Below are 19659 nucleotides of genomic sequence, written 5' to 3' on the forward strand. Positions count from 1 at the left end.
TGTATTTCTCTGTTCTCTTTATTTACACACTGGAGACCTCATTTATGATTTATTCATCTGTATTGTTTGATTTATCAAACTTTTGTAGCCAACATACGCATCACTGCAATTTAGTAATTAAATTGTCCTGATACATCTCTGTTTTATCCAATCATCAGAACTTGCTGGTAACTGGTGCAGTTGACTGTAGCTTGAAAGGCTGGGATTTACGAAACGTCCGGCAACCAGTGTTCATCTTGCTTGGTCATACCTATGCTATCAGAAGAGTAAAAGTAAGTTGTATTTAATTCCCCATTGACCACCACTGAATTGTTACACATTTTTTTTCTGGAAAGCAGTAATATTTTCTGTTATCTAATAACTAGGAAAAAAACAATAGGTGTTTAAGATTTTAGATACTGCTTTGACTGTTCTTGGAAACCTTCAGTTTAACACTGTAAAACATTTTGACGTTTAGCAGATTGCTGGGATTTCAAAGTAAATGTCATCTTCCAAGTCAATTTATTTCCATGAGGAGTGTCTGAGAGCTTGAGAGAGGGTTGGGAGATTTACTTCAGCTAAGTCATATGGGAAATTTGAGATAGAGAAAATAACTTCGCTTTGTTTTCAAATGGTGCTGTGCCTTTTTCTTTCCATACAAAGGGTCGATATTCAGATAAAGCAAGGTATATAACTTGTTGTGAGTATGTATTTTTTATATACAAAGAAGATGTTAATATGTTCAAAGAGATTTTCACATTTTATGCACGAAAGGCTACAGATGACTATACTGGATCTGTGTACTACTAGATCACCCACTGATAGGAATTTGTTCTAGATGCACAAAGATTTTTTCTTCATATTAGTCAGTGTTTGTTATTTTTTTATATTAGTCAGGTAATACCTGATCCTTTTAAAGCCTTTCAGGAACAGGTATGTTTATTAATATTTTCTAGGAAGTCTGAGCTGGCAGAAAAAAATTATCCTGGGTCAGTATTTTGCTTCCTACGCCCTTGGAATTTTTGATGTATTTCTAACAACTTTAAAAGTTACTGTGCTTAGATTGTAATTTGTCAGAGAAGGATGTGACTCGGGGAGTGGTTCCATACCACAAATCCTGTTTGTGGCCAGACAGCCTGAGAAGCTCCTGCTTCTCCTTATCCCAGCTACCCTTGCCTGCTATCCCCACTGGTAGTGACTGTTCGGTCTTTTTTTCTAATTTAAATCCTGCATCACCATGCTCTAATCTGGCTCTGTGAAATGTTCTTCATTACAGAACATTTAGCAGTGGTGTTTGCATTTGTTTTTTCTTGTTTTTTAAACAAGATCATTTTGCAACTCCAATTTGACAGCCGTTAAGACAGATGAATCAATACATTATCAATCAATACTGACTGTCATGTTCTTACTCTCTGACAGTTAGTAGGATGTTCTAAAACCAGCTCTGCCACTAAGGGATTCATAGCACATTGCCTTCATGATAAAACGGAGAAAGTGAATGCAGAATTGTTACTCATCATAACCTGTGATAATAGAATGAAAGGACACTTGATGAAACTAGTAGAAGATGGATTTACAAACAGATGGAAGTACTTCTTTTACGCATCAGATGATAAATTTCTTGAATTGGCTCTCTGCACAAGAGGTTGCATAGGCAGGCAGTGTCACTACTCTCTATCATGCTGGGCTGCATTAGGAAGAGCATTGCCAGCATGTTGAGGGAAGTGATTCTTCCCCACTACTCACCACACCAGACAGACCACACGTGGAGTGCTGGGTCCGGTTCTGGGCTTCCCAATACAAGGGAGACATGGACGTACTGGAGTAAATCCAGCAAAGTGCCACAAAGAAGATTAAGATACTGGAGCCTCTGTCCTACCAGGAGAGGCTGAGAGAGCTGGGATTTGTTTACTGTGGAGAAGAGAAGGCTTAGGGAAGATCTTATCACTGAATGATTGGGGGAAATAGCAAAGACAAAGCCTGGCTCTTCTCAGTAGTATCTAGTGAGAGGACCAGAGGTGACTGCTACAAACTAAAATAGAGAAGATGCCATGTAAACATGGAGCACTGGGCTTGAAGTCTGTTGGCCTGACCAGGTAGGGTATATTTTATATTCTTTATACCGTCTCATTTGAGTTTCTATTTTATGGCCCATCATGCTCCCTTATTTGCTTAAAATGCCTTGAAATGATTATTAGGAGTTGGCCAGCAGTAGAACTTTCTTTGCACCAACCTCTCAGATCAGTTCACTAAGTGTCTTCAAGAAGATGGTGGGGAGGCTGTATATGCATACATGTGCAAAGGAGAGGTATGTGAGAGTACGTGACTTCTGTTTTATCAGGCTTTCATAGCTTCCATTTCAAGATAGACATGGTCCTTGTGGACATAAGATATGAGAATGTGGGCCAGCACTTAGAGGTGGTGCAGCATATCTACACTTGTGTGGTGTAACTCACCAGTCACACTAAATGGAGAGAGACCAGTATGCTACCTAAATAGAGGCAGCTGTCCCTAGCGATGTCCCTTCCCCTGCATTGTACTGACACTAGCAATTACAAAGCTGTGCAGCAAGCTGGCTCAGCTGATTGCTCTGACTGAAAATCCTGTCCCTAAAAGTGACTAGTTTCTTTCTGGATCACTAAGCTGTCTCAATTTGTCACTCAACTGCACAATTGCAAGCCCTGACAGAACGGAGGGGGCCAGGAGCACACAGCCTGAAGTGGAAAGGAAAGAGAAGACCATGAGTCTTGACAGCAGTGCACTCTTAAATTAGCTTAAACCGACCATGAAATCACACTCTTCAGTTGTCTGTCTTTTGTATTCTGTTCGCTTGTTCAAGGGTTTTGTTGACTGTCAGATCTGAGGCTGGCAAGGAATTCTACCCAACGTGATACTGTCAGGATTCCTGCTGATTTCTTGTGGTCTTTCACTGCGGTACTGGGCATTGTCAGCACGCTGAGGTCATCTGGAGCTCCTTTCAGGAGATTTTGACATTGGTGCATTTGGCTGTCTCGTATTCTTAGCTGGGTTCAGTCTCTTATGCTGAAATGTAGTTATGGTTTTTGAGTTTACCCAAAGAGATATTTGGATGAATGATCTGCGAAATATTGGAGGTCAGGCTGGATCATAGGTTGGTCTCTTCTGTCTGTATACACTGTTCAGGTGATAAAATTGTAGTATCTTACAGTTAAGTGGAACAGAATTTTAAAATATTCTCTTCTCTTTGTAGCAGCAAGAATTTACACAAATTCTTTCAACTTATATGTGTAGCACTCTGCTAAGTGTTTTGGTAGAGTTTGCTTAGGCAAATTTCTAGGATACCGTGTTGGGTTTGCGTGGCAAGGTTTCGGTAGTGGGGGGCCTACAGGGGTGGCTTCTGTGAGAAGCTGCTAGAAGCTCCCCCTGTGTCTGATTGAGCCAAGGCCACCCGGCTCCAAGACGGACCCGCCACTGGCCAAGGCCAAGCCAATCAGCACCTCCGTGATAACATATTTAAGAAGGAAAAAAAACAGTTAGAGCTTTTGCAGCTGGAGGGAGGAGTGAGAAGATGTAAGAAACTCTGCAGACACCAAGGTCAGTGCAGAAGGAAGGGGAGGAGGAGCTCCAGGCGCCGGAGCAGAGATCCCCCTGCAGCCCGTGGTGAAGGCCATGGTGAAGCAGGCTGTCCCCCTGCAGCCCATGGAGGAAGGATGAGGGGGTGTAGAGATTCCACCTGCAGCCCGTGGAGGACCCCACGCCAGAGCAGGTGGAGGCACCCGAAGGAGGCTGTGGCCCGTGGGAAGCCCACGCTGGAGCAAGCTCCTGGCAGGACTGTGGACCAGTGGAGAGAGGAGCCCACACGAGAGCAGGTTTGCTGGCAGGACTTGTGACCCTGTGGGGACCCCACGCTGGAGCAGTTTGCTCCTGAAGGTCTGCACCCCGTGAGAGAGACTCACGTTGGAGCAGTTCGTGAAGGACTGTCTGCCGTGAGAGGGACTCCATGCTGGAGCAGGGGAACGATGAGAGGAGTCCTCCCCCTGAGGATGAAGAAGCGGCAGAAACACCATGAGATGAACTGACCGTAACCCCCATTCCCCGTCCCCCTGTGCCACTGAGGGGGGCGGAGGTTGAAGCTGGGAGTGAAGTTGAGCCCGGGGAAGATGGGAGGGGTGGTGGGAGGTGTTTTAAGATTTGGTTTGATTTCTCATTCCTCTACTCTGTTTTGCTTAGTAATAAATTAGATGAATTCCCTCTCTAAGTTCAGTCTGTTTTGCTCATGACGATAATTAGTGAGTGATCTCTCCCCGTCCTTATCTCGACCCATAAGCTTTTCGTTGTACTTTTTCTCCCCTGTCCAGTGAACGAGGGGAGTGATAGAGCAGCTCTGGTGGGCACCTGGCCCCCAGCCAGGGTCAACCCACCACAGATACTTAAGGTTAATGACAGCTTTTCAGCTTTGACAAGATGTTTTTGCTTCATCTGAAACTTTATGGACAAAGATGTAAAGGGGGTATGTGGGAAATGGGCCATTGGTTTTTGCTGCCCATCAGACTTCTTCCCCTTTATTATTCATATTCCTGAGGTGCAGAAGATGTTTTGTTGTGATTTTTTTTTTTTCTCCAGAAAAATTGTAGGAAATCTGGGGATGTTGAAGTTCAGGCATGCACATCCCTCAATTCTGCTATAGTAAAGGGAACTCTGTCAGCAGAGTTCAGCAGGCAACAGCATACGCTCTTCTCTTGGCAACTTGGGCAGTTGTGGCAATAGCCCAGGCTTAATTTTTGACTTTGTAGTCGCTGTGAATAATATTGGAAGTCTTGCAGGAAGAATCTTACCTATGAACCATGATGTGGGGGACCTGCATTTCAAACTGAAGTTATGTCAATGATTTGTGTATTTCCTATTGAGAAACGCAGGCCTTAAAGTAGTTGGAAACTGAGAGTTGCCAAAAAGCTGGAACTGAGGTGAACAATTTCCTTATTTCTGCAGTTCTTAGACCTGTCTGCAAGAGTCCACAGAAGAATGTGTCCCGTAAAATGCCCTGCAGGAGAGGGGGAAGTTATGAAGTGATGTTATACTGCCTTCAGTTTTTCAACTTATCTCCAATTTTCCCATTTCTGTAAATAATTTCAAAGTTTTAGGACATGGAATTTATGACAGTAATATATCTTACGTTCTCTGCAGCATGGCACAAATTTTCTCTCTCTGAAAATAATAAACTGGTCACATAGCTTTTCTGAAACTGGCTTTATATAATGAGATGCTACCCAGCTTGTCAGCCATGAGCAGAATTTAATGACTGTTTATATGACTGTCCTAAAACTTCTTAACTTTACAGCAGGGTTGTTTGGCACTGCTGTAATGAAATAAAACCAAACCAGGATCCCATAGAACATTCTTTGTAATTAGAAGCATGGCAGGGAAATTTGTTGATGTCGCCTGTTCTGTTGCATCATGATGTGATACCTATCAAGACAGTTTAAATAGTTAAACTTTGGTAACTTTCTAGGTATAGTAAGTCTGTATATGTTCACAATGTTTTTACTTTAAAAGTTGTTCTCGTTTGTTTTCTTGCAGTTTTCACCATTCCATGCAACCTTATTGGCCTCTTGCTCCTATGATTTTACTGTGAGGTACAGTATTTTTTTATTAGATAAAAATGGAAAGATAATCTATTTTAATGTGGCTTGCAATAGAAAACAGTTCTAGAGTGGACATACTGAAGTGCAGTTAATGTTGCTATTGGATGTTTTCTCTCTTCATAAGCGATGTTGAAAATGCATGGGTTCTTCACTGAAAGGCTAGCTCAGTCACTCTTCTAAATGATATCTGCTTTGACAGATGCTTTCTGTAATCCTTTTCACATCATTCTGCTGAACGTAGTCACGTCCGGCTGTCATAGTGTCTGATAAGAAGGTAATAACCTGTTAAATGAATGTAGGTGAATGACTTCATGTGTTTCTGTGACATAATTTTATTTAAGCATTTTAAGAACAAAGTTTTCGTCCTACCCATATCTGAGGAAGTGTGTATGCTGAAGTTCTTCTGACAGTACTTCTGCAACTTCTCCTGGCTGCCCAGTATATTTGATACTGCTGAGGATTTTATAGTACAGCTGATTCAAAGCTGATTAAAAGTCCTAAAGTATTTTGACTTCATATTAGGACTTCTCCAAGATACACAGTGTCATAAGTCAATACACTATGAAGTACATTCCTGAATATTTCAATCACATTCTTTGATCTACATTTTAATTCTATAACTTGGACTGAATATAGTAGGCAGTACATTTAAAAATGGAAGAAGCCCTCTTGCCTGCAACAAGTGACTGTAAAGTTATCCCACTTGCCCAAATCATCCCTATTAATGACGCTTCTGGTTGTGTCCTAAGTGGTCTGACACCAGACATAGAAAGGTTCTGTTTCCTAAGGGAAACCTTGCTAACTCTCAGTGCCTGTACATGTTTCTAAATCATAAATCTAAATAGTCCTGTGTCATAACATCATATAAAGTGGCATCATGAAGTTAGTGTGTTAAGCATTGTAGGAATTTTGTATATTTTCAAAAATCTTACTGGAAGAGTGGTATAGCTGGCATACTCTGTTTTCATCCAAGCTCTTGGTTGCAGCTCCCAGAACACAGCTAACAGAAACATGCAGGGCTACAAAGGGGCTCCGAAGCTCTGCTGTAGATGGTGTGGGACTGCTTGAGACTGTACAGTGACAATGGTGGTGTTCCCCTGGGAGAGTTGCCAGAGCAGTTGTCCTTGGCACATGTGAGTCCTCAACCTTGATGGCACTAGAGAGGATGTTGCCTTCCAGGTCTGAAGCTGCAGGGAGTGCCTCGTGCCTCTTCCTGGGACTGGAGGTGATGGTGGCTTCACCTGTGGGAGATGCATTCTCTTTGAGGTAGTGAGGTGAAGGAGCTGCAGGAGTAGATGAGCAGACTGCGTACCACTGAGGATAGTGAACTCAAGATGGACAGGGTCTTCACAGATACCCTTCAGAGGTGAGAGCTCAAATCCCACAGCACAAGGAAGGAGGGACAATTAGAGACTATCCTTCAAGCAACAGAGGATAAAGATTCTCATGATGGGAGGTGGCTGGAAACTTGTGACTTCTGGCAACACAAGTTGGAGCTAGAGACCACATTTAGCACCTTGGAAATGAGTGAGCAAGAACAAGCTCAGTCTGGAGAGGTGTCAGCACCAAAAGAAGAATGTGCATCATCACTGGAGATTGCCTCCTGTTGCATTCCCTCTTGAAGTATCTGTCTGCCAGCCCAACTTGATGTCTTGGAAGATTTTGTTGCCTCCCTTGGGTTGAGGTCCAGGAGCTTGTGGAGAGACTGCTAGGGTTCGTCCAAATTCAGAACTCTGCCTTTTCCTGCGTACCTGTATGGGTTCTCATGTTACTGAAAGAGGTGACCATGAATATATCAAGAATGGCTGTGTGGCACTGGGGGCCCAGGTGGTGTTTTCCTTGATCCTGACAGTGAAGAAGAAAGGTTCAGGCAGGAAAAGACATCTCCAGCAAGTCAACACTTGGCTGCATAGCTGGTGTCACAAGCAGGGCTTTGTCTTCTACAATCACAGGGTCCTCTTTTAAGTGATTGGGTACTGCGAGGCAGGTGTGAGGTCCATCTGACAAAGTAGGGCCACAGCATCTTTGCCAACAGGCTTGCTAACCCAGTGAGGAGTGTTTTAAACTACAGGTACCGGGGGCAGAGGGACCATAAACTGAAGTGAAAGCATGAGGATCAGAGAAGAGTGGGGGGAACAGCATCATGTCAGAGGCTTTTGCACTTTCCCTGTGACAGTGGCCTGACACCTGTATGCAGCAGAGGAGACAAATGGGGAATTAGATGTCCATGTGTGGCAGCAGAGCTGTGGGCTCTTGGGGGATTATAGAGAGATGATGGGACCGCTCACAGGACTGGAGTGCTGCAATGGATGAAGGCTTCTCTGGAAAGAGAGGCTAGGAAGGTGAGGTGGTGTTAATGGTGAATCTGTGAGTTTAGTGGTCCAGTCACTCCCTTAAATTTTCAGCCCATACATGGGCTTGTTCCTTTCTCATGTAGATTAGAACTGTATGGTAAGTTTATATAATACTCCTGTCGCTCATAGGCATGTCATTATTTCAGTAAAGGACTTAAGTGCTTGAGAACCTTTCCTAAGTTTATATTAATTGTTATTCCTTTGCTTACTGTAATAAGAGGTAGTGCCTTGCCAGTGATACCCACTGTCATGTAGTTGGTGCCAGGAGCCTGACGGTGTAAGTGCTGTGATGTCCATATGTATATAACTTTCTAGACTGCTGTACCAGCATTCTGTCTTTATATAAAGTGCTTAATTTTATTTATGTTTAAAATTAACTTCTCATGGAATACTATGCAGTGGTCTGTGGAAGGTTATTTATGGGATCTTACTTAACAGCCTTTACTGATGTAGTGCCAGCTGGTTTGCAGCATATCATTTCTCAAAAGGCTTCTAGGTCTAAAATAAAAAGTGGTAATTGGTTTCTTCCCGTGGCCCTGTCTGAGCAATAAGACTAATAATCAGCATGCTGATGCATTGAAGTGACTTGATTGTGTTGTCATGCTTTTCCCGTTTTTGACACCAACTATATATCCTTCAGGTTTGGCACTGAAGTGCTTCATGCAGTACCGAAATCTAGTGCAATTTCAGCTCTGACATTTTCTTACATGGAAACTGTCAATAAAGATGAGGAGAGCTCCTAGCTCATATACTAGGGTGTCTGTAAATGCAGAGCTTGGGGACCTTTCCACAAAATGCCAATCTAGGTATAATTTTTCTGTCCAAACAATTACTTGTTGTGACCAGGGACAGAGTGCAAAGTTGAAGAGATGAAATACAGATTTTTAGCAGTTTTCTAAAACTATTAGTTGTTGGCTTGGTATGAGTCAACAAACAACAGAGAAGGCCAGGTAAAAGTCTTTGGAAAAGGTGTCACAAGTAAAATATTCTGTATAATGGTGGAAACTTGTTACCACAATGCTTTTAAAGAATATAATATGATAACACTGTTGTACCTTTGCCACATATCCTGTACTGTCATTTACAGGAAGGAATGTAGCTCATGGTAGGAAGTAGAGTTCACTTATGAATGTTCAGATTTTGACTGGATGCACCATATACTTCACATGCACATATGTGCACACGTGCTGTCATGTATGCATACGCATACACACACACATATGTATATGTGGACATGACTATATACACACATATACATACATTTCAGTTAAGAACAAAAAAACTTCATAAATATATAAAAGGTGGAAGAGAAGTAGGGATTCCAGCACATGGTATTAATTTCAGATCTTGTTAAATGTACTCAAGGTCTGTGACTTTTTAGCCACGTTTGACACTAATTCATAGAGCGATATGGTGTGGCAGTCCTTTAAAAACGCATTCATTGATACAAGCAGTGTTATTTTAATAGCAACTTAGTTCTGATACTGTTCTTTTATTTTCTTTCACATTTCTGTTTGAAGCTCAGTATTGTCTGTAAGCATTAACATATAGTAGATAACTGGATATAGCATATCTTACTGTTTAAGCTCTCTAATCTGAAATGTTACTGAAGCTTTATAGTTTAACAACCAAATGCAAATCTTGGATAAGATTACAAACTGCCATGTAAGAGGCAGAGTTTTTGTTTGTTTCAGTTAAAACAGCTAGTTTGGCACATAATCACAACTGGCTATCTGAGAGCAAAAAATAGTAGGTTGAAAGCAAAATTAACAACTCTTAGCTTCATCCTTTGCAAATAGTATAATGATTGCATGTGTGCATTATAGTCAAGCTAGTAAAAAGAAAATAGTTCACATGACAACTTCATACTGGGGGCTAAGAAACAGAGAGTGTAGATTTGAACTTGAGTTTTTTCATACGTTGGTATAATGATTTGGATTTAACCTCTGTCTAATAAGTAAATGCCTCATTGAGACAATTTTTTTCTGTACTATTTCCTTACTCTGTGGAAGAGTTCAGGAAAAATGTAGGTGAAGTAAAGAGCACTTTTAATACAAATGAATCATTAAAATGCCAGGAAATGCACAAAGTACTGTAACATTTCCAGGTCTTATTTAGGTCTGCATGCATGTTCTTAAGCCTTATCTCTATCAAAATTCAGTTTGAAAGAACATCAGTGTCATCTCTTACTGGAATCACTGTTTTATATTTTTGGACTCTCTTCAGTCTGAAAAAAAAAATAAAAATCTTGGTGCACTAGGCGCAGACAGTGCTCACCAAAATCTAAACAGAAGATCTGATAAATTATAGAACTTTATTAAGCTGGTATCAGGCCAGATCTTGAAATATATTCACAGAAGCTTGCCTCTGAGGCAAAAAGGCAATTTTTGTTGAAAGTTGTACTATATCGGATACCATCTCTGCAAGACGCTTTAAGGTAAACCACTATCTCCATCACTGTGTCTGAGTTCAGTAACTTGGATCACGAAGATATCTTGAGAACTTCTGGAATAATGCTGCTCATAAAAGAAGCTGTTTTTCACTTCAGTTAATTATCCTTGTTGTCTTTTTATGGTTGTTTTTTTTTCTTCAAGGTGAAAAGGTGAGTGTTTGCTCATTTGGTCTCTTTTTTTTTTTTTTTTTTTTTTTTTTAAATGGAAAATGTCTTCCTGCTGATCAGAAGGCTGGTGGTTTCCAGTGTGAAACTGAAAACTCTGCAGTATAGAAGAACCTGTTAATTTGAATGTCTCAGTTGATGATAGCTCCTGCATCATTATAAAAAGCCTCCTTGATGGCAGAGTTGCTAGTGGTAGTCAGAGCTTTGGGCATTACATTTGATGAAACTAACAAAATTCAAAACTGATTGTACTTTTTGATTACGATTTAACTGTTTGTTGTGACTGTAGAGTTAGTCAAAATCACTTATAGACCGGTGTGAAACATATCTGTTCTCTTACATGTCTCCTTTTTGGATTAAAACAAGAATTACAATTTCATGGTAAATATTTTGACATATAAATGAATGCCCAGGTTCTTGTGTTGTTTGGTTGTTTTTTTTTTTTTTTAATTCACTGGCATTTTCCTACCTGCACAGGCTAGTTTTCTTTGAAATAAGAGAAATTCCATCTTATAATACTTAAAACTAGGAAAGTGTTGGCCGCAGGAGCTAATCATCAAATGATGCAACCTCATAAATAGATTAATATATTTTAGCTATGAAAAAATTTTTTCTGGTACTATGTATAGCACTATAATGTTGTTGAAGAATTCAGCAAAGGAATATTTGGTTGGGTTTTTTTAATTTCTCTTAATAAACAGGTCTGTATGTGTTAAATATTTGTAATTAAAACCTTCAAATATTTGTACTTGAATATTTAACTATGGCAGCACCTGAATATTTTTTTGTTATGGGAAGTGCATCTTTTTTCTTCTAAATAATCCCTTTTTAATTTTTGGTTGTGAATATGTTTTAATCTTTCTCTACAAAATGTATCCTGTCAGTCTGAAAGGCAAAGTTAGGTTGGTTTGGGGATTTTTTGTGGACAGACGAGGAAACAGAAGTGTTGAGAGAGACCACACATACCTACAGTATTATCTGCATGTTAGTGATGACCACTTCTGTATTTCTCAGGCATCTGACTTACCCGTTTTTAGCCAACCGACCCTTCCTAGCGCTTGATGAAGAGTTGAGCAGGTGTCAAAATGAACTGAAGCTTCAGTCTAGAATTATCATACTTGGACTTTCACTAGTAATCATTTTTATATCAAAAACCACAAAGGTCCCAGACAGTCTGTGGAACTTGAACTAAGTTGCAGTACTCTTAAACTCTATACTGCTTCTGACTGTTTGCAAACCTGACTCCATACAACAAACCCCAAATTGTCCTCCTGTTTTTAAAATTGATCAGAAAATCTTTTCTAAGATTTTGTTCATGTAGATCTGAACTTGTCTCCTTTAGTTTTAGGTTTCAGTTATGAGCATCTGTCTGTCAAGTCAGTAGAGAGTTAATGTGGTAAGGAAGGCTACCACTATTACTTAGGAACAACAAGATTTGTTTCCTTATCTTCTTATGAACAGATGTGGAAGGATGAAAATGCTGAGATGGTCTTTTGCTCCCCTCTCCTGCAAAATAAGTTGTTTATCTTAGATCTCAGGTACTAGGAGAAAGTTAAGAGGGTTGTTGCTATGGCAGAGCCATTGTGCTGATACCACTCTGCTCGTTTATGAAGGAAATAACATCTACACATTAAACAAACTGACCCTGCTGGCTCCAGTGTTTGCTATTTTACTTGAATTGGTTTGAACATACAGTGCTTTCAGTGTAGTTGGTCTGATAATGAACTGTTCTTATTAAGTATTGTCACTTTACCCAGTAGGAGCAAGGCAGAGACACCTCTGTGGTTGTTAGAGAAGTAGTAAAGCGTATGATTGACCACTGTGAGAAAATTTGAGCTGTAGAAAATTTGATTACAGCTGCCAGCCCACAAAATGTGCTGTACTTTGCAGCCTGTGGACTTGTCTAAGTAGTATATACAACATAAAAAAGAAAAACAAGTCTTTCTTTTGTGCTGTCATATGGTGTCTTGTTAGTGTGGTGTTATCTGAAAGTTCTGTTCCTGAATCCTTTTTTCATGGCTGAGATTTCTTGTACTTATACTTTCATCCCATTTTATGTTGTACCTCTCTTATCCTTGCTGTTAATGCAATGATGGACATTGCATCTAATGGGGCAGGAGCTGGGAGAAGTAGAGCACTTCAAAAATGTATTCTCTAAGCATTTTTATCAACCAAGGCTGGGAAAAAAATTGCTTTTTGAAATATGAATTAGTAGAATTAACTGCGTAATGCAATTGATCTTTGTAGAATGAATTTGTTATTAAATTACAATATTAAATTCTGTTTTACAGGAATACAGTCTCAAATTCGAGACTGGGAATGACCAATATCTCTAAATTAACATGTAATTTTCAGTAAATAAAGACCCCATAATGAACAATACCAAAAACTGAGAAAAATTATAAATTGTGCTAATGTCTTTCAGGGATAAAATTCCCCAGCCATCAAGAAATATAAGAGTATTCTAGCCTGCATTTTGCTCTGTTACAGTGATGTCCCAGTGGCTGCTTTTTGGTGCCCACTTTGATCTCAGTTTCTGCAACAGGAGAGAAAGACGGTTTTGCCCAGTGGGGTTTAATTTATGCAAATCAGCAGATGGCTTTGCAGAAATATGATTTGTATGTTTTCTAAGTGGATGAGTTTGCTTTTTTAAATACCCTGGCAGCAACAGATTTGTCAATATCTTGCATTATATTTTTGAAATGGCCTTTCAATTACTTTAATTGTGGTTTGTTTGTTTGATTTTTTTATTTCCGCCCCTCCCTCCTTCTCTCTCTCTATAGATTCTGGGACTTTTCCAAGCGTAACCCTTTGCTGCAAACAGTTGAGCATCATACTGAGTTTACATGTGGACTGGATTTAAGTCTTCACAATCGTGGTCAGGTAAGAGCTGGGATGAAGTTACTTTTCACTTGCCTATTACAGCCACTCACTGTGGTCATGACTGGACTGCAGGACTCGGATCCTGAATGAGAGCCACCAGATTGCAGAAAGCTTCTGGAAGTGAGTCTGGCTGAATGCTTATTAAATAAACCTCGCTTCACTTCCATTTTTATTTATAAAGCTGTTACTTGACATTGGGTAGGACAGACAGAATTGCAAAATCAGATAGCTGAAAGCCATGCTGAGCTCAGGGCAAATGAGGTAGTTTTGTTTCAGAAGGAAGAGTAATAGAGAAGGGCCTAGAATGCCAAGCTGGGATACAAAGCTTTCTTTCATCTACTTAGAATGTCAAGTTAAACATTGGTAGTGTCACACAGAATACCTAGACCTGGTTTGTCGTAATATTTGGAGTACTAGAAGAGGCTTAATATGTAGTTAGAATTCTAAAACCCTCAGCTGCTGACGTGAATGAGTGGAACACATTTTATCAGGGGCACTGGTTATGTACTGGTTGTGGTAGGATTCTCCTCTGCTTCTGGTTTATGTTTTGTAAACAGAGGATTGCTGTTTGTAGTATGAACTGGTTTTTTAGGCAAGAAAGGCAGAAAAACTGAAGCTAATTATTTGCTTTTAAAGAAGAAAGCCTATAGTTTTCACACAGAAATTACTATCACTGAGTTAACTATAACTAATGCAGTATTTAATGCACCACAGATATCATTTGCATCTAGATTCCTTTCTAATTCACAGTGAAATTAATTTTTTACCCCAGCTAAAAATGACTTGTAACATCTGCATTTGAAATTCTGATTTGACAAAGCAAATAAAACCATCGGAATTTCTGCCACTGATAAAAGGGCACAGGAGAAAGATGTAAGTTTGGTAAAATACTTAGCGTAATGCATGTGGAACCATTCTAGCCAAATGCCAGCTTGAAGAGTTTCCTGCCTGGTTGCTTGTTCCCTTAATTCCATTGCCTCAGAGGTGCTGCAGTAACGGTTCACGAGGCCATGCTGTGAACCGCATAGAGGAATTTGTAATGCTGAAAAAAAACCTCTCAAGTTTCAGATTATTTTTCATCAGAGGAGGGTAAGAATAGCTTGAAGGCCAGTTGCTGGGAATTAAAACTCCATCCCAAGTGAGTGGATAGGTACAAGCCTGGCTGAACTGGGGCCAGAGGGAGCAGCAAGCATATAGTAGTGCATTGGGGCCTTACAGTGCTACGTCACTGCATGCTCCGAGCCCAGTTCAGCTTTCCATGAAGTTGGTGTGGGTTTTGCCGTGGATCTGAATGAGGTGAGAAGATGTTTCTTCATTTTGAATTGAGGACATGATTACATCTTGATTACAAGCGTGTTGCAAAGAGTCCTGTGTGTTACAGAATGGGTCTCAGTACATGGTGTTTCTCACTGTCTGGCTAGATATGACTTCTTGTATGATCTATCTGTCAAACTTGGAGTTCCTGCTCTGTGGATATTCTTTCTTTTGTAACTGCAGTGTATGGAATAGCCTTCTTGGAACAAGACCAAGTAAGTGCTCATTGATGATAGATAATTAATTGAAAGCAAACAACTGCACATGCACTTCTGTGTTGGAAAAAGGAAAACGATGGTATGCATACCCATCTACATTACAGCATTCGTGCATCCAGGTATTATTTTTCCACACAGAAATTCTACAAGTCCGATGTTGGACTTAATACACAAAATCTGTAAATCTGAGGTATATATTCATACACACTGCATGCCAGCGTGCCTTCCAGACCGAAGTCTGGCATCTGCAACAGCTTTAATATTTCTCTGGTTTTTTTCTGTTGAGTTGATTTGTTGAGTATTGTGAGGGTTTGATATCACAGCAATGCAAAATGTAAATATTCTGGTTTTTAAAAGAAGTTTAAAAACCTGTGATAGAATTAAACTGTAACTACAAGATAAAGAATGAACAGTTACTGAATAGCTGCTTCCAGTATGAGCACTTGCAGCCTTTCCCTGGCTTCTACATCAATCCAACAAAGATTATTTGCTTAAATTTGTGCTGCTGTTCCCAACATGTAGGTTGCCTTCATGTCTGCTCTCCATCAAGACCTGATAATGAGCCCCATTCATTCTTGTTCTTTGTGCATTTGTATGATTTGTGATTTTCACTGTGTGCTTTATAAGGAGTTACGACTTGAGATTTGAACTGCTTCTCTCCTCCATGCATGCAGGGTATTGTATTCATAATGGACAAGCTATTCATTTATAGTCAAATTAAGTACCATTCTGGTCATTAACCTTTGCTTTCCTTCTTAATGATATTTTTGTTATCTAGCCAGATGATATTTTCTTTGACTTTGCCCAATGAACTTCAGCATTTTTGAAGTATATTTTACATGTCAAGGAAAACCCAGTCTGTACTTTTGAAAAAGTGTTCAGAATAGGTATTGTGATTAAGTATCTGATCTAGGAATTACACAATGTTTCTGTGGAACTGATTGAGCTTTGAACAGAATCCACAGGCAGTGAGTAGGTACATGCAGGCAAGCTGGTTCTTGTACAGTATCCTGCTAAGAGCAGACAACATGTGGGACAGAGATCTGGTCATAAGGGATGAGTCCCAGGTTGTGAAGATAAGTATTAGCTAGATGAAACAGAAAACTCCTTTGTGCTTAATTCTGATAGATTCTGATATCTATTTTGGGATATCTGCCTCTACATAAAGTAAGCATTTGTTGAAAACTTTGAATTTTAATAAAATCAACTGTTGTTTGGTTTGGGGTTTTTTTCCACCATAACGCTGGTGTCAGGTTCATAGCAATTTCAGACAACTAAAGCTTTCAGGTGCATAGAACAATGTCCATTTTACAGTGCAAAGCATTAACAGAAATTATCCTCATGATATTCAGGGTATTTCTCTGTTGAACTGCAAGTGCTGATGTGAGAGCTTGCAAGGCAGGTTGCCCAGGAGAAAATTCTCCCAACTCCAGCTTTCAGCCAAAGTAGCTTTGGCACGCACAAGACCCTACGCACCAAAAATCTTTTAAACTTGTAATGGTGTACAGTATTAAGAACTGAACAAATCCATGTACCTTGTCAGCAGTATTAAGAGTATGCAGTTTTTTAAACCAGACATGATAGTTCTTTCCAAAGTTTGAGGATAAGAAAAACAATTAAGTTTGCTCCTTTCTATATACACTAGATAGGCATAGGATGTATGTAGAATATGAAAATGGTAATCAGCTCTATACTGTTCCTCACTAGGGGCTGATAATGCTAGACCATAGATTGGAATTGTACTCTGTAGCTCATCGGATTTATTTCTCTCCTGATACTTACTTTCCCTGTATGTGATCGTAGAATCATAGAATGGTTTGGGTTGGAAGGGACCTCAAAGATCATCTAGTTCCAACCCCCCTGCCATGGGCAGGGACACCCTCCAGTAGACCATGAATTAAAATTTAATACTCCTTTAAGCCTAGCTCTTACTGGGTTTTTGCTGTGCTTACCCTACAGCATGTAAGCATGAATGTAACTTCTGGTATTATTTGTGCACCTTTATTTAAAAGCAGCCTTTTTCTTCTGTTGTAGGTTTAATGGGATATGGAGGTCATGAATTAATTTTAAATGTCTTTTAGGCAATCCATCAGTGACACAAAGTACAGATACTGTGAACATTCACTTCTTGTCTTGATTCTGAAATAATTTCACTAAGTATATAAACAATAGAAAATACATATGTACCATGAATTTATTTAAATCATGGACAAAAAATATATAAGCCTTTTTGTTATAGTTCTAAAGCTGTATTTTGCTTAACACAAACGTAAGAAAAACCGAAGCTCTGAATTGTGTGTGAAAACCTTTCTCAGCCTATACCTCACATCTGTTCTGAACTCTGTAAAGCAGCCAGTGGGAAGTATAAATTAATGCTTTCCATTGTGCCAGGCTTTCTATCTTGCTGAGGAGAACAGGATTAAGTATCTAATGGGAACAGGAGAGGAATCTTTCCATTTCTCTGTACTTCTACACTATGAACAATGACCTTCCTAAATTGCAAGGATACATGATTTTCAGTGGAAATAATGGCAAGTGGTGTAGTGACGTAGAACTCATTAGACATCCGTGACATGCCAAATCAGAACTGGACTTCAATAATATACAAGACTGAGATGCTTCCTTTGGAAATTAAAATTGTTCTGCACCAAATGAGGATAAACTAAATGTCACTTTTCTAGTCCAAAATCATCTGTTATCTGAATGCATGTTAAAGTCTAGGTTTTAGAATAACTTATGTACAACGCAAATATGATCACTTACCATTTTCTTTTACTGTGGTTGTGTGTTTGGATGGTAATTATACTACAAATGGGCAGCTAGCTGTCTAAATAGCTGTTTGTGTCAACATAGTTTGGGAGGCAAACTTGTATTCTCCAGCTCCCCATGTGGCTGCACCTCCTTTTGTAAATATTCCCCCAGAGTAGATTACTTCACATAAAACTGGTTTCTCTTATTTCTTCAAAGCACCTGGAGCTCTGGGACGTATTGATGGAAGAAAGGGCCTGGCCACAATTTGTCTGTACTGTGTTTGAGGATACAATAGGCACACATGATACCAAATAATATGGAGACAGTGATAATATCAGTGCAGTACCCATGAAACTAGTCTCGTGCTCTGTGTTACACTGTCCTTGTGATCCAGCTTCCCTGAATTTCCACTTTCTTCTCCCTAAAGCTGCGGGGTTGTGCCGTACCGCAGTCTGCTCCTTCCTTCCCCCTTGCCAGAGGCAGTTAGAACTGAGCAGAGGTGTCTGCTTTGTCGCATCAGTCTGTTGATCCCCTGAAACGCTGCTGTACTGATTGATATTATGACTTTTCTTACGGCATCAGTACCACTAAAATTTTAAAAGCTGTAGTTTCTTACTAGTCTTGGAGGGAGGTCATATGAAACTATACACCCTTGAGCTGCATCCCCTGAAGGCAACTGAAGTCTAGTTCTAAATTCTTCCAGCTTGATGGAGAAATTTTTGATCATCTGTCAAGTTTTGGTGTACAGGTTTGTCCTGCTACCTGTTTTCTATGTGCAGCTCATGCAATGTGCCATTAGATATGCCAACACAGCAAGCAGGAGAACGGACAGGAGAGGGGCTGCCGAAGTTGGCTTTTAAGCAATACAGCCAACTATAAATGCAGAAGATGTCTTTAGTGAGGCTGTTTTGCTATGCATTTTGCTGTTCATTTAAATTAATTGTGCACCCTCAACAGGCTCAGAAATGTTCACTGTTTCATGTAAAAGTGGAGTTACATCTTGCGGAAATGTACAGAAAAACAGAGACTTTCTCTGCTTTTTCTTTTGATTGCTTGCTCTTATCTTTTACACTTAATTGCCAAGGAACTGATAGCTTCTACCCAGCTGTTGTGGCTATCACACTGCTATAATTATATTGCTATCTGTACTTCATTTTAATCTCTCCTTATGGTCCTTCTCCAGGATGCTACTAAAGTTATGCAGTTAGTGATCCTTTGAGATAAAAAGATCCTACAGCATCTGTTCTTTTACTTAATTTCAGAGTGGATTTTTGCGTGGAAGGATCAAATTTAACCAGATGCAAATGTTAAACCAATTTGAACTCTTTTACAGAGTTGGAGGGGAGAAAGGGAGGTGCCATTTCTTACTGGTCCTTATTGTATGTCTTTCCCAAATCATTAAAACTAAACTTTCTCTGCATAAGTCAAAGCTAGCCATTCATGAGTAATGGTCACTCTTTGCCATTATCAGCAGAAGTCTCATCCTAAGGTGTTTGGAAAGTTGCTGTCAGGCATCACAATTCCATAAAAACCACAAGTATACGGAGAGGAAAATGCGCTTCAATTTAGATTCTGAAGACTCGGAAGAGGTGGGAGGCAGGAGTTTCTTACTCAATAAATGTGTTGCTTGTTCGTTGTACTTGATTCAATGGCTTACAAATAGTTGCTACTTCTGTGAGCCTCATCTTTTAGTCAATGTACTAGATTTTTGTTTCTTTTCTGCATGATCAATACATCTGAGAAGTCCCAGTGAATTGCACTAGTGAAACTCAATGGAGGACAACAGGATTTTGCAGCTGTTACCAAAACCATTGTTTGGCTTATGATTATCTGTGATTATATCCCAAAAGGAAGGAACTTAGCTTAACTCTGAGCTGAAGGATGAGTTTGAAGATTAGATAGGGTCATTAGAAAACACAGTT

The 19659-nt window shown here is 39.8% G+C and overlaps 1 protein-coding gene across 3 annotated transcripts in view; it reads left to right on the forward strand.

Annotated features, from left to right (window-relative positions):
- The window catches only part of PEX7 (peroxisomal biogenesis factor 7), a 45821-nt gene that overhangs the window by 18163 nt on the left and 7999 nt on the right, over positions 1-19659 (forward strand). For all 3 annotated transcript variants that reach the window (XM_054821092.1, XM_054821091.1, XM_054821093.1), the window contains exons 7-9: positions 159-272; positions 5536-5591; positions 13355-13454. In XM_054821092.1, coding sequence (XP_054677067.1) covers positions 159-272; positions 5536-5591; positions 13355-13454 — 270 coding nt within the window. The remainder of the gene's footprint in view (positions 1-158; positions 273-5535; positions 5592-13354; positions 13455-19659) is intronic.

Source organism: Grus americana, chromosome 3 (assembly GCF_028858705.1).
Source record: "Grus americana isolate bGruAme1 chromosome 3, bGruAme1.mat, whole genome shotgun sequence".
NCBI lineage: Eukaryota > Metazoa > Chordata > Aves > Gruiformes > Gruidae > Grus > Grus americana.